Raw genomic sequence first — 16,098 nt, 5'->3', positions numbered from 1 at the left:
CCCCACCCCCCACACCCAACGTCACTCCCACCCCACCTCCCCACACCCCTCACCCCCTACCCCACGTCACTCACACCCCCACCTCCCCACACCCCTCACCCCCCGCCGCACACCCAATGTCACTCATACCCCTCACCCCCACACCTCCCCCACCCCCCCGCCGCACACCCGTCACTCACACCCCCACCACCCCTCTCCATATCACACACTCCCTCCCCACCCCTCACTCCGGGTCACACACTCTCTCCCCACCCCTCTCCGTATCACAAACTCCCTCCCCACCCCTCACTCTGGGTCACAGCCATTACCTGTGCACCCTCCCCAGCTGAGTCAACCAGGACGTTAACTGTTTCCTGCAGTTTCTGAAATCGCTGGCACAGGTTGCTGGCATCCTGACTGACGTCCAGACTGCACACAGGGCAGGTCGACTCTGTCTCCAGGCCAAGGCTCATCCCAAGCAGGGCACATGAGGAGCTCATGATTTTTTCCAGAACAGAGCCTAACTTGTCCAACTGTGGAGGAAACAGAGTCACATCACACCCACCACCACAGGGCCGCACTCAGCAGAGCATCTGACCAGTGAAGAGTGGAACGAACCTGGGCCAGAGCCTGGGCTAGATGTCTGGGTCTGGGTGCATATCCTGCGGTTCAGGTCTAGACTTGGGTGCTCCAGGTTGTATTAGTACTGAGTAATGCCCAAAGGAGAGACCAGGACAGTGGTACTGATGCCAGACAACACTTACACTGAGTTCAGCAGGAGACACCAGGAGTCAATCTGGTAACCACCTCCGTATTCCTGTCCCTCAACCCTAGGGTGGGTGGACAGAGATTGGGAGCAGGAACCCTGGCTGATTTCTCCCTCGCAAACACAGGAGCCTGTAAACAGTGATCAGAAGCAGCAGTTTTGTTACCAGGATCTGGGTGTTGCTGGCAAGGACCAAGTAGGCATTGATGAGGAACCTTCCTGAACAGCTCCAGTCCTTCTGGTGAAGGTGCTCCCACAGTGCTGGTGGGAGGGAGTTCCTGGACTCCCACACCCACACCCACCCGTTTGAGCTCTGACCCCAACCACTGGAGTGTTTCCCCTCCGACACCCATTGACCAGATTTACCAGGGCTCCTTGATCCCACACTGGGTCAGATGCTGCCTTAATGTCAGGGGCAGTCACACCTCTGGGATTCAGCTCCTCGGTCCATGTTTGGACCCAGGCTGTGATGGGGTCTGGAGCTGGGTGGTCCTGGTGACGCCCAGACTGGGGGGTGGTGAGTAAATGTCACTTGATATCAACAACACCTTCCATCACTTGGAGACACAGGAGACTGCGGATGCTGGAATCCAGAATCTTTATAACTTGTCCCAAAAAATTGGATGTGTGTAAATGGGTGTTTGATGGTTGGCATGGACTCAGTGGGCCGAATGGCCTGTTCCCCACTGTGTGATCCATGACCCCACCCCCCTGATAAGGATTTCCTACTTTCCTGCTCTAACCCCAGGATACCAACACTCCTGACACCCCCACCCCCTGGGAACCCACCCATCCCAGGACCCCCAACCCCTGGGCACCCACCCATCCAGGGATCCCTCACCCTGGGAACCCCCCATCCTGGGACCCCCTGCACCCTCTACACCCTGCACCCCCATCCTGGGACCCGCCACTCCCTGGGAAGCAACCACCACCCCCCCAATCTGGGACATTCACCCCTGGGAAACCCCCCCATCCCGGGACCCCTCAGTCCAGGGAACACCCCACTGCCCCAAGGCACCCCCACCCCTGGGGAGCCTGTATCCCCAGGAACCCCCATCCCCAAAACCCCCCACCGCCTTAGAACCCCCACATCCCTGGACCCCCTGCATCCTTGGGACCCTCGCATACCCCCCCACCACCCGGGAACCCACACTGCTGGGACCCCCGGGACCTCCCAACCCCACCGCTGGGACCCCCGGGGAACACCCCCCCCACCCCTGAAGGCTGGTCTGCTGACCTGCTGCTGCATGTGACCTCCGGGTTTGGTGCTGCTGGGCTGGAACCTCCGCAGCTCCTTCAGCTCCTCATCAATGTTCTTCACCATGTCCCTGGGAAAGGGTGGGTGTCAATCGCAGGCCATTCGCTCTGGAGCCTTGCTGATACCCCCTCCCCTTGTCCCACCCCCAGCAGTGCACCCCTCCCTCACCTGCTGGGCACCCACCCAACATCAGTCCTGGGAACACACGGGGCCCACACCCAAAGGTGCCCTCGCTGGGACCCACTCACCCTGGGTGACTTTTGACCAGAAGGGGGCAGAGGTCAGTTTGAGGCAGTAGGGTGCCGGCCTTGCCAGCAACAACCTTTGTCCCCGCCATGACCTTACTCAACCCTGTCCCCCCCCACACCTCGACCCTGTCCCCACCTCAACACCGTGCCCCCCTTACACCTTGACCCCGTGCCCCCCTCGCACCTCGACCCCGTGCCCCCCTCGCACCTCGACCCTGTCCCCACCTCAACACCGTGCCCCCCTTACACCTTGACCCCGTGCCCCCCTCACACTTCGACCCCGTGCCCCCCTCACACTTCGACCCCGTGCCCCCCTCACACCTCGACCCCGTGCCCCCCTCGCACCTCGACCCCGTGCCTCCCTCACACCTCGACCCCGTGCCCCCCTCGCACCTCGACCCCGTGCCCCCCTCGCACCTCGACCCCGTGCCTCCCTCGCACCTCGACCCCGTGCCCCCCTCGCACCTCGACCCCATGCCTCCCTCGCACCTCGACCCCGTGCCTCCCTCGCACCTCGACCCCGTGCCCCCCTCGCACCTCGACCCCATGCCCCCCTCGCACCTCGACCCCATGCCTCCCTCGCACCTCGGCCTCACCTGAGATCCGATATTTGGGCCGTCACATCATCAGCTGGCTTCACACAGTCAGCTTCCTCTGTGGACTGAGCAAAGAACAAGGACCATCTGTAGCCCAGGGTCTGGGACCAACTCCCACCCACCCACCAAACCCAACGCAACACCAACCCCACCCCCCAACCAAACCCCATCCACCTCTCCTCACAGTGAGTTCACCACAACTCTCTGCAGACCTGGCACCAATCCCCCAACAAAACCCCATCCCACTCCCACCAACTCCCCCCACCACTGTTCTGAAACTTTGTTCCTGTTTGATCGCTCTGTGCCTCCCCCGCTATACCCCCTCACCCTGTGACTTTCCTCCCCACCCCTACGCCCTCTCTGTTCCCACTCTGTCCACCCTCCCCCACTCCCCTCTTTGCCTCATCACAACACAACAGCTCTCAGGTGGGGTCTGTCAGAGGCCAGGTTTCTCATTTGTTTGAAACGGCCGTGACCCTGTTCCATATCTGGGTCAACAGGTAGATAATGAATCATCTGCAGATGTCTCGGAAGGTGCAGTGAGAGGATTCCTACTGGCAACTGCAGTGCCTTGGGAGCTGGCACAGGGAGTCTCCCTTCATCCGGCTGCCTGTCAAACTGGCACCAACTCTTCCTGGCAATCTGTTTCCAGTCCTCTCTACCCGGACACATTGCACAGGCCAACTTACTCCCAGGAATCCTGCACTCCACCTCTTTGCGGGAGCAGGAAGCAACCCTTCCGATAGAGCCCCTACAGTTCTCTGAATGACCTTAATACCGAAGATGGAGGGTGGCTAAGGTGGCTAATGTTGTGCGTTACTTAAGAAGGGCTGCAAGGACATGCCAGGAACTACAGGCTGGTGAGTCAGTGGTGGGAAAGTTACTGGAGGGAATTCTGAGGGTTAGGATCTATTTGCATTTGAAGAGGCAAGGACTGATTAAGGACAGTCAGTGTGGGATTGTGTGTGGGAAATCGTGTCTCTCAAATTTGATTGAGTTTTTGAAGAGGTGACAAAGCAGATTGACAAGGACAGGGTGGTGGATTTTGTCTTCATGGACTTTAACAAGGCCTTTTGACAAGGTCCTGCATGGTAGGCTGGTCTGAAGGTTAGATTACAGGGGATCCAGGTGAACTAACTAATTGGATACAAAGTTGGTTTGGTGGTAAGAGTCGGAGGGTGGTAGTGGAGGGTTGATTTTCAGATTGGAGGCCTGTGACCAGTGGTGTGCTGCAGGGATCGGTGCTGGGTCCACTGTTGTTTGTCATATGTCTGAACAATTTGGATGAGAAGTCATTAGCATGGTCAATAAATCTGAGGATGACACCAGAACTGGTGGTGCAGTGGACAGTGAAGAAGGTTGTCTAAGGTTACAGCAGGACCTGGATCAACTGGAAAAGTGGCCAAGGAGTGGCAGATGGAATTTAACTCAGACAAATGTGAAGTGATGCGTCTTGTTAAGTTAAACCCAGGCAGGACAGTGAATAGCAGGGCCCTGGAGAGTGTTGTAGACCAGAGACCTAGAGTACTGTGTGCAGTTCTGGTTACCTGGCTAAACGAAGGATGTCATTAAGCTGGAAAGACAGAAGGTTCACAGGATGTTACTGGGACCGGAGGGCTTGAGTTATAAGGAGAGGCTGGATAGGCTGGGATTGTTTTCCCTGGAGCGAAGGAGACGGGTGACCTTGTAGAGGTTTATAAAATCATGATATGTAGATAAGGTGGATGGCCAGGATGGGGGAGTCTGAAACTAGGGGGCTAGGGGCATATGGGCCACAAGCAGGCCAATGGAATTAGCTTAGATAGACAGCTTGACTAGCATGGATGAGTTGGGCTGAAGGGCCTGTTACCATTCTGTACAACTCTCCCAACATTGAATGCGTCTCTGCTGCTGCTGAGGCGGCTTTGTTGGTGATGGTGGGGTTGGTGGGCAGGTTCACTGGGAGCGGCGACCAGACACTGTGCTGTCACAAACAGTTCATAGGGCACAGCTGGGGGCTTGCCAAGGGTCCCTGTGGGTCCAGTGGTGTGTGGTAAAAACTCTCGGACTGTACAATCACTGAGGAAACCACACTCACCGTGACTTGTTGTTCACTCTTGCCATCAATTCCCTTCACCTCACCATCCATCGCTGAGCTGGCTTCAGGGGGTTAAACCCAACACAGTTAACCATCACTAGATGGGGTGATGTAATCACAACCTGGTGTCCCCTCCCCTCCCACCTCCCCCCTCACCCTACCTCTTCTCCCTTCACCCTACCTCCCCTCCCACCTCTCTTCTCACCCAACCTCCCCTCCCTCCTCTCCCCTCACCTTACCTCCCCTCCCATCCTCCCCCTCCCCTCACCCTACCTCCCCTCCCACCTCTCCTCTCACCCTACCTCCCTCCTCTCCCATCCCCTCACCCTACCTCCCCTCCCCTCCCACCCACTTCCCTCCCCTCACCCTACCTCCCCTCCCCTCCCACCCACTTCCCTCCCCTCACCCTACCTCCCCTCCCTTCCCACCCACTTCCCTCCCCTCACCTTACCTCCCCTCCCACCATCTCCCCTCCCACCCTCTCACCTCCCCTCACCCTACCTCCCCTCCCCTCACCCTACCTTCCCTCCCACCCTCTCTTCTCACCCTACCACCCATCCTCTCCCCTCTACCCCTTCCACCTCACCCCATCCTTTCACCCACCCCCCATCCCTACCAACTCCCCTCACCCTACCCACTCCCCTCCCTCCGCCTCCATCAGCCAACCCTGCCCCCACCCCATCCAGAAAGGAGGGCTCCGTGGTGTCACAGGTGGGGGAGCAGAGGCAAGAACCACAGGGTAAAAAAGCAGAGCCCTGCCCTTGGGAAGGGGGCTGATGTCATTGGATGGGCTCATCCATTGCCTGGCTTCAATCCCACTGTGGGCTCTGTCCCCAGACAGTGCCATCTCCTCGTTCCTACTCAGCACAATGTCCCTTCACACAGTCTCCTGAGGTTAGGACTTTAACTAGAGACAGCGGGAGTGGCGAACACTGCCCAGTCCACCACTCGTCACCTCCCTCCATCCAGTCTGTCTTCACTGTGCCTGCATCAGGAAGGCTGACAGTGTCGCCGAGGATGCCTCCACCCCAGCCATTCCCTGTCCAAACTCAGGAACAGCTTCTTCCCCACTGCTGTCAGACTCCTGAACCAGTCACCTCTCTCACATCCCCTACCAGGTGGTGCTGCCATGTTCTCAGACTCTTAATTCCACCTCATCCATTATTAATTCTGTTGTCACTTTAGCATTACTTTTTGCACTACTTCAGTTTGCACTACAGACTTTGCACCATTCTGCTGTTTTGTGCAGTTACTGTATTTTATTACCATGTACACTGTTTACTCTGTGAGCTCCACACAAACAAAGAATTTCATTGCACCCTGGTGCAATAATCTAATCTGAATCTATTCTGAAACGAGAGTTCCGCAGTGATCCACAGTATCAGTGGATTATTGAGATTGAGCAGCAGGCAGGAGACTGACAACACCTTAAAATGGAGCATTGCAGAATCTTCAGTTGTTGCCTCATCACTCTCCAGGACAGTTCAAAGACAGGGTTCGTTCCCCTGGCACCCATCAGGCAGAAGCCGGTGCCAGGGGAATGAACCATCTCTGAGCCTCAAAGAGGGGAAGTGAATGAAGAGAAAACACCCAGCTCCATTCAATCCACGGCCAGGTCCCAAAACACCCAGCTCCATTCAATCCACGGCCAGGTCCCAAAACACCCAGCTCCATTCAATCCACGGCCAGGTCCCAAAACACCCAGCTCCATTCAATCCACGGCCAGGTCCCAAAACACCCAGCTCCATTCAATCCACGGCCAGGTCCCAAAACACCCAGCTCCATTCAATCCACGGCCAGGTCCCAAAACACCCAGCTCCATTCAATCCACGGCCAGGTCCCAAAACACCCAGCTCGCTGCCAGTCCACAGTAAACTCAAAACCAAGGGGGTTCGATTAGAACATAGCACAGTACAAGGCAAGAACAGGCCCTTCGGCCCACCATGTCTGTGCCAACATAATGTCAATTTAAACTAATCCTATCTGCCTGCACATGGTGCGTATCCCTCCATTCCCAGTCTGTTCACGTGTGTCTATCTAAATGCCTCTTAAACATTGCTGTCGTATCTGCCTCCACCCCCACCCCTGGCAGCATGTTCCAGGCACCCACCGCTCTCTGTGCAAATAAACTTGCTTCATAAATCTCCTTTAAACTTTTCCCCTCTCAGCTTAAAGCTATATCCTCTAGTATTTGACATTTCTACCCTGGGGAAAAGACCATCACTATCTACTATATCTATGGCTCTCATAATTTTATATACTTTTATATAATTTTATATCAGGTCCCCTCAGCCTCTGATGCTCCAGAGGAAACAACCCAAGTTTGTCCAACCTCTCCTTATAGCTCATGCCCTCTAATCCAGGCAGCATCCTGGTGAACCTCTTCTGCACTCTCTCCAAAGCCTCCACACCCTTCCCGTAATGGGGCGACCAGAACTGCACCCAATGCTCCAAGTGTGGCCTGACTAAAGTTTTATACAGCTGCAACATGACATCAATTTTTATACTCACTACCCCGACCAATGAAGGCCAGTATGCCTAATGTCTTCCTTACCACCCTATCTACTTATGCTGCCACTTTCAGGGAGCTGTGGACTTGGACCCCACAATCCCTCTGTACATCAATGATTCTGAGGGTCCTGCCATTTACTGTCTACCTTCCTCTTACATTTGACCTCCAAAAGTGCAACACCTCGCACTCCATAACACATTAAACTCCATAACGCCATCTGTCATTTCTCTGCCCACATTTCCAACTGATCCCTAGCCTGCTGATCCTTTGATAACTTTCCTCATTATCCAAATCTCTGCCAATTTTTGTGTCATCTGCAAACTTAGTAATCAGTCCACCTTCATTTCTGCCCAAATTATTTATGTAATTCACAAACAACAGAGGTCCCAGCACTGATCCCTGCAGAATACCACTGGTCACATACCTCCAGTTAGAATGACTCCCCATCCACCACTACCCTCGATCTTCCATGGCCAAGCCAATTTTGAACCTAATTTATAAGTCTCCATGGATCCCATGTACCTTAATCTTCTGGATCAGCCTACCATGAGGAAGCTTGTCGAGAGCTTTACTAAAGTCCATGTAGACAACACCCACTGTCCGACCCTCATCTTCGTCACCTCCTCTAAAAGTCAGTCGTTTGTAAGACAAGACCTCCCCTGCACAAAGCCATGCTGACTGCCCCTACTGTCTATGCTTTTCCAGATGTGAGTAGATCTTATCCCTAAGAATCTTCTCCAATAATTTCCCCACCATTGATGACTCTGAGAAATGGTCATGGTTGCAAGTCCAATCCATGGGAGTGCAAGGTGACCAGATCGTGATGACTTGTACAGCCAGTGTCGGTCTTGGCTTATCAGTCCTTGCCCACTCTGTTCAGCAAAGTCTGTGTGGTCCTGTCCACTATAGAGCCATGTGGAAAGAATTGTCCGGCCTACCTTCCTGCATTTCAGGTAATCCTGTCATGCTCACAGAGTTAGTGCTAAGCAGCAGAGGCAGGTCAGGGAAGGGTTAGAAGACAAGGTAGGCACCCACCACCTTCCACCCTGCGAACCTCCAATTCATCCTATTCCCAAGATGCACAGGAGCCACCATCTCTCTAAAACTCACCTAATTCTGAGAAGGCTTTCTCGAGAGCAGATACTCGCTGATCCAACAAAGGTTGATAGTCAGATGCGCGTCGGATGCGTTGAAGAGCAGATATGGTATCAGGATAAAGCTCAGCTCCCTCCCCAAACAGCATGGCCGAGCCAGCTCTCTTCTGTACAACAGAAGGCTCATGTACCTGGACTGGAAGTCCTTCAGAAGGCTGGGTTATCGTCGGGACAGCCTGCGTTTCAATTTGCGTCTCTTGGGGGACAGACACTTTACTGGCCTCAGGTGTCTGGCTTGCGTCAGTATCAGCCTTGGCGTCAAGAGCTGGTGCAAGAACTTGGCTTGTCAGAGACGGTTCAACCTGTTCAAGATCAGTAAAACATACACTTCAGCAACCAGCCATCATTAACCACCACAGTTTAAGAAAGACTTCCAAACATTGTCTTTACATCATGTGGAGGATCAGCAGGTGTATCAACGAGAGTACTTTGGAGAGCTTTCCAGCTGACAAACTGTTTCCGATCCTCAGGAGTTTTTTTCTGGAGAGTACAACAGAGAACAACAACAGCATTAAATACCAGTGACAGTCACATCCCATCTACCAAACACTTCACTCCTTTCCAAATTATCACATTCAAGGGCCGGTCTTTAGTGACCGTGAATTTCACACCCTGCTCAGTTCACAAGTTCTGAATCCGGGTCCTTTGTCGAACTGAGGCACAGGATTGTGTTGGAGGCCTTCACAAGCAATTGTTGCAACCCAGACAGCAGTCTCTCACGTGACCTGGTACTTAATAAGGTAGCAGCCTTGAAGCCTCAGACACCTTTTTACATCTGATACTAAATTTACTGAACTGGTTCCCCTTTTTAAAAAACTGACAGACAATTATTGTACAGAACACAATTACAGATTTACCTGTCAGGGTTGCACATTTTGTTGGGCCCCCAGAACAGTGTTGGAGTGACTGAAGTCTCACAATATTTAGGTGGCTGGTCCTCTTGAGTTGTGGTCAGTGGTGACTCTTCCCAATACTGATGATAGGAGGCTCAGTGATGGCAATGTCATTGACTGTCATGGATAAGGTCGCCTGAACAGCCTCTGAACAAAGGGATGTCCCTTTAAAGCTGAGATGAGGAGGAATTTCTTCAGCCAGAGGGTGGTTAAATGTTACAATTGAACCAGCATCCACTACTTCCGCTGGCAGCTCGTTCCACACTCGCACCACCCTCTGAGTGAAGAAGCTCCCCCTCAGATTCCCCTTAAATATTTCACCTTTCACCCTAAACCTATGTCCTCTGGTTCTAGTCTCACCCAACCTGAGGGGAAAAGCCTGCATGCATTCACTCTATCTATACCCCTCATAATTTTGTATACCTCTATAACATCTCCACTCATTCTCCTGCACTCCAGGGAATAAAGTCCTAACCTATTCAACCTTTCCCTATAACCCAGTCCTCAAGTCCTGGCAACATCTGTGTAAATTTTTTCTCCACTCTTTCACGCTTATTGATATCTTTCCTGTAGGTAGGTGACCAGAACTGCACACAATACTCCAAATTCAGCCTCATCAATGTCTTATACAAATTCAACATAACATCCCAACTCCTGTACTCAATGCCCTGATTTACGAAGGCCAAAGTGCCAAAAGCTCTCTTTATGACCCTATCTACCTGTGATGCCAATTTCCAGGAACTACGGATCTGTGTTCCCAGGTCCCTTTGTTCTACGGCACACCTCAGAGCCCTACCATTCACTGTGTGAGTCTTACCCTGGTTTGTCCTCCCAAAGTGCCGACAGGTCTACAGTGGATGCCATCTCTCTGGCCCTACACTCAGCTTTGGAGCATCTGGACAGTAAAGACACCTACGTTAGACTATTGTTTATTGACTACAGCTCTGCCTTCAATACAACAATCCCAAGCAAGCTTGTCACCAAACACCTAGGACTCAACACCTCCCTCTGTAACTGGATCCTTGACTTTCCAACAAACAGATCGCAATCAGTGAGGATAGGCAGCAAAACCTCCGGCACGACTATTCTCAACACTGGTGCCCCACAAGGCTGTGTCCTCAGCCCTCTACACTACTCCCTATACATTCATGACTGTGTGGCCAGATTCTGCTCTAACTCCATCTACGAGTTTGCAGATGATACCACCATTGTAGGCCATATTTCAAACAGCGATGAGTCAGAGCACAGGAAGGAGATAGAGAGCTTAGTGGAATGGTGTTATGACAACAACCTTTCCCTCAATGTCAACAAAAGAGCTGGTCATTGACTTCAGGAAAGGGGGTGGTGCACATGCAGCTGTCTACATCAATGGTGCTGAGGTCGAGAGGGTTGAGACCTTCAAGTTCCTGGGAGTGAACATCACCAACAGCCTGTCCTGGTCAAATCATGTAGATGCCACGGCCAAGAAAGCTCACCAGCGCCCCTACTTGCTCAGGAGGCTAAAGAAATTTGGTTTGTCCCCTTTGACTCTCACCAACTTCTACTGATGCACCATAGAAAGCATCCTATTTGGATGTATCATGGCTTGGTACGGCAACTGCTCTGTCCAGGACCGCAAGAAACTGCAGAGAGTTGTGGATGCAGCCCAGTGCATCACAGACACCAGCCTCCCCTCCTTGGACTTTACCTCTCGTTGTCTTGGTGAAGCAGCCAGCATAATCAAAGACCCCACCCACCCGGGACATTCTCTCTTCTCTCCTCTTCCATCGGGTAGAAGATACAGGAGCCTGAGGGCACGTACCACCAGACTGAAGAACAACTTCTACCCCACTGTGATAAGACTATTGAACGGTTCCCTTATGGAATGAGATGGACTCTGACCTCACGATCTACCTTGTTGTGACCTTGCACCTTATTGCACTGCACCTTCTTTGTAGCTGTGACACTTTACTCTGTACTGTTATTGTTTTTACCTGTACTACATCAATGCACTCTGTAATAACTCAATGTAACTGCACTGTGTAATGAATTGACCTGTAGGATCGGTTGGCAAGACAAGTTTTTCACTGTACCTCGGTACAAGTGACAATAATAAGCCAATACCAACACCTCACACTTGTCTGCATTAAGTTCAATCAGCCATTTCTCAGCCCAGTTTCCTAGCTGGTCCAGATCTAGCTTTGATAGCCTTCCTTGATGTCCACTATGCCCCCAATCTTGGTGTCATCCACAAATTTGCTGATCCAGTTTACCACATTATCATCTAAATCATTAATATATATGATCAACAACAGCAGACCCAACACCGATCCCTGTGGCACACCACTAGTCACAAGCCTCCAATCAGAGAGACAACCATCTACTACCACTCTCTGGCTTCTCCCACGAGGCCAGTACTTATACATCCTGTCCCTAAGAATACCTTCCAATAATTTACGCACAACTGGTGTCAGGCTCACCGGCTGATAATTTCCTGGCTTATTCTTCAAGCCTTTGGCTCTTTTCTTATTCTTAGAATAACGGAACAACATTAGCTATCCTCCAGTCCTCTGGCACCTCACCTGGCTAAGGATGTTTTAAATATCTCTGACAGGAATCCCTTCTGATGCCATCAAAATTGGCCTTAGAACCTCAACCCAAGGACCAGTCCTATCCTTCTCTGTCATTATCTTGAATGATGGGCCAAATGGCCTAATTCTGTTCCTATATCTTATGGTCTTATGGCATTCAGACTGGGGCATCAGACACCACCAGACCTGATGAATGTTTCCAGCATTTGGTTTCTATTTAGAGCTTCAGGCCCTGCTGTTTTGTTGGTTTTGGTACCAGATATGTGGAGCAGACAGCTACCGACAGGCATCCGTTACCTGTCACCTGGCTACTTGTCACACAAAGCAACATCCAATGTTCCCAATCATTGCAATGACCATGGCACTAACTGTGACTTAACAAGAGTTGAGTTACAAACCACTTAACTAGCATAACTGCATTGAAACTTGGGAATCTGCTTTGAACCTAATTAAAGTTATTGGGGTTAAAGTTCGCATTTATTGAATACTGACTCCTGTGTGGATATTGAGGAAGTTCTGTTGAAGATGATACCATACCCTGTGCTGCCAGAGGTACAGGGAGCCATTACACCATCTCATGGTTCACTTGTCAGAAATGGACATTTGAAAAGATGGCAGAAGTCATTGTTGGAACGCTGAGCAGAGGCACCATGTTTTGTACACTGTGCAGTCACACTGACAGTCACAGATATTCTGGGTCAGGTTCATTCCCAGTCCACCTCCTCAATGCTGGCCCTTCCTTCCTCCCCACAGTTGGCTGGGCTACAGACTCTGGAATCCCCTCAGAATCTCCCCGCCTTTCCCTACATGCTGACAAAAATCTTTGACGTCCAGGTATCGCATTCAGGGCCCAGTCCAATGCTGGAAATGCAGCAACAGCAGGAAATAGAAACAGTCAACGTATCAGATCAAAGTGCCTGCATCATCCAGTTGTACATCTGATTTGCACTTTGCATTGTCTCTGGCACTTCATGTTACCAGTGGTAGATACTCCCACATTCCAAAGACGTACAGGTTAGGAGCTGTGGGCGTGCTATGTTGGCGCTGGAAGAGTGGCGACACTTGTGGGCTGCCCCCAGAACATTCTCAGTAACGCAAAAAGATGCATTTCACTGTGTGTTTCAATGTACATGTGATTAATAAAGATATCTATCTATCTATCTATCTATCTATCTATCTATCTATCTATCTATCGATCTATCTATCTATCTATCTATCGATCTATCTATCTAGCTGGGGGTGAGGGGAGTGGTGGTTGGGGTCAGAAGAGGGACAGTAAGGGGGGGGACTGGAGATGGGAGGGGAGGACATCAGGATTTGGGGAGGGGCACTGAGTACACAGGGAAAGAGCTGTCTGCAGCGGCTGGGAGTGATTGGGACTGACTGCGTCACTCCTTCAAGCATCTAATGCGCACCCTCTCCCTGCCTCCCCAGGACCTGAATGACCGCCTGTGGTAGAACGTTCTAGTATTTCATGCTTTCCCGGAATTCTTGGGCTCACAGTAATTCAGACACTGGTCGGCACAGACATGATGGGCTGAAGGGCCTGTTCCTGTCCTGTTCCATGTTCTGATGGGTGTTGTGGTGTGGAACCACAGCACCTGTCAGGCACCTATGGTTTCCTGTGTCCACTGATCACAGGCTGAAGGTTCTACTACCTGTAATTGGGAAGCATTGTTCAAAGGCAAGAACAGTTCTCCGCATTTAATCACAGCTCCATGTGATCATTGTCTGATGTAAGGAACAGGGAACAAGAAATGGCACATGAAAGTTGGTCTCACCAGAACCTCGTTTACCAAATCCATCTGGTTCGTCACCTGAAACACAAGGAAAAGCAGAGTTAACTGATGACCAGCCACAGGAAGACATCACCAGCTCTGCCAGGCCCAACAGCACCCTGAGACCCTGGCCCACACCAGGCATCAACTCCCAGCACACGATGAATGCCCATGATACCCGAACCCTGGTGATCCAGCACCACTCAGCCACGTCCTGTGTGTGGTGACCTGACTATCCTCACCCTGCTGCAGCCTGAAGCTCTCTCCTCACTCTTGGCCACATGGCTAGTTCCTGTATCACCTGCAGAGGTCTTCATCACATCCCCCATGTTTATGTTAAATCATTAGTAGCAAGGACCCGAATACTGAGCCCTGTGGAACATCACTGGAATCCGCAGCCAGCAGTGGAAAATGCCAGGAGGGCAGGTTGTCAAAGGTGTGTGGTGGACCAGATACTTACACAACACAGAACAGTGCAGCACAGGAACAGATCCTTCAACCCACAATGTCAACCTAAGTAGGGTGGCACAGTAGTGTAGCGGATAGTGTAACGCTTTACAGCGCCAGTGACACAGGTTTAATTCTGGCCGCTGTCTGTAAGGAGTTTGTACGTTCTCCCAGTGTCTGCGTGGGTTTCCTCTGGGTGCTCCAGTTTCCGCCCATGTTCCAAAGACGTATGGGTTAGGAAGTTGTGGGCATGCTATGTTGGTGCCGGAAGCGTGGTGACACTTGTGGGCTGCCCCCAGAACATTCTACGCAAAAGATGCATTTCACTGTGTGTTTCGATGTACATGTGACTAATAAATAAATATCCTAATCCCATCTGCCAGCACATGGCCCATATCCCGTTCCCTCATGCTCATGTGTCTGCCTAAATGCCTCTTAAACACCACTGTCATATCTGCTTCTACCGCCTCCCTTGGCAGTATATTCCAAACATCTACTACTCTCTGCATTAAAAACTTACCTTGCAAAATCTCCTTTAAACATTCCCCTCTCTCCTTAAAGTTCTGTCCTCTAGTATTTGACATTTCCATCCTGAGAAAAAGAATCTGACTGTCTCTGACTATTTGGGCAGAGAAATGGCAGATGGAGTTTAATCTGGATGAGTGTGAGGTGTTGCACTTTGGGAGGTCAAATGTAAGGGGGAAATGTACAGTAAAAGGCAGAACACTAACGAGCATTGATGTACAAGGGATCATGGGGTGCAAGTCCATAGCTCCCTGAAAGTGGCGACACAAGTGGATGGGGTGGTTGTGAGAAATCCACATGGCTGTCCCGTGACAGTAACGAAAATGACCCCCACTGACCGGAGGACAGCATTGCTCCTCTGGTCAGAAGTGATACTACTGTCAATCAAGGTGCAGCTCCACCCACCCCTCAGGTGTGAGAGAACCCTTTGTCTCTGAACCTGCCTGACCACTGGCTGTGGCAGGAACCTTTGTCTTTGACCCCCACACCATTGGCTCATTTAAATCACAACAGTGAGGCTCCACCCAGCCTCCCAGCACCATAAAAAGGGCTGCATCCACTAGCCCTTCCTCTTTTGATGACCCCAGGAGTAGTGAGACAATGCTGCAGAGATCATTGGTAAGAGTGCATCACCACATGGTCAGGGAGCATTTCACTCAGACTCAGGGAGCACTAAGGGCCAATGCTAGTGTGGGTCAGGCATTGAAGTGTTATATCCTTAAGTTGTACATTGTTACTGTGTGCTTGTGTGTATCAGTGTGTGTGTATCAGTGTGTGTGTGAGTGTATTTTACCCCAGTTGCACTTCCCCTCTCGTGTTCGTGTTATCCTGTGAGTGAGTGTGTGTCTGTTCCCATCCATTCTGTCCCGCGTTTGCCTATGTGATTAGACTAGTTTTGGTCTACAAAGCTTGTGTTCAGAGTCCTTGATCCTTAAGATAGAAAAGAACATTTTCACACAACAGTGGTAAAGAAGGTGTGTGGCATACTTGCCTTCGTCGGTCGGGACACCGAGTATATAAATCAAGAAGTTAGATTGCAGCTGTGTAAAGTTTGGGTAGGCCAATTTTGGAGCACTATGTGCAGTTCTGGTCGCCCCATTACAGGAAGGATGCAGAGACTTTGGAAAGGGCACAGAAGAGGTTCACCAGGATGTTGCCTGGATTAGAGGGTATTGGCTATAAGGAGAGGTTGGATAAACTTGGGTTATTTTCTCTGGAGCGTCAGAGGCTGAGGGTAGACCTGTAAGAAGTTTATTAAATAATGAGAGGCATAGATAGCATTGATAGAATCTTTC

General features: G+C 51.3%; 1 protein-coding gene across 4 annotated transcripts in view; it reads right to left on the bottom strand.

Annotated features, from left to right (window-relative positions):
• LOC127579956 (uncharacterized) overlaps positions 1–16,098 on the bottom strand; it is a 97,522-nt gene that overhangs the window by 66,283 nt on the left and 15,141 nt on the right. For all 4 annotated transcript variants that reach the window (XM_052033044.1, XM_052033040.1, XM_052033041.1 and 1 more), the window contains exons 3-9: positions 13,835–13,870; positions 8,981–9,070; positions 8,547–8,892; positions 4,925–4,986; positions 2,848–2,912; positions 1,983–2,073; positions 309–512 (exon numbers count right to left, since the gene is read on the bottom strand). In XM_052033044.1, the coding sequence (XP_051889004.1) occupies positions 309–512; positions 1,983–2,073; positions 2,848–2,912; positions 4,925–4,986; positions 8,547–8,892; positions 8,981–9,070; positions 13,835–13,870 (894 nt within the window). The remainder of the gene's footprint in view (positions 1–308; positions 513–1,982; positions 2,074–2,847; positions 2,913–4,924; positions 4,987–8,546; positions 8,893–8,980; positions 9,071–13,834; positions 13,871–16,098) is intronic.

This window comes from Pristis pectinata, chromosome 18 (genome assembly GCF_009764475.1).
Source record: "Pristis pectinata isolate sPriPec2 chromosome 18, sPriPec2.1.pri, whole genome shotgun sequence".
Lineage (NCBI taxonomy): Eukaryota > Metazoa > Chordata > Chondrichthyes > Rhinopristiformes > Pristidae > Pristis > Pristis pectinata.
This window is presented reverse-complemented; position numbering and strand designations above follow the sequence as displayed.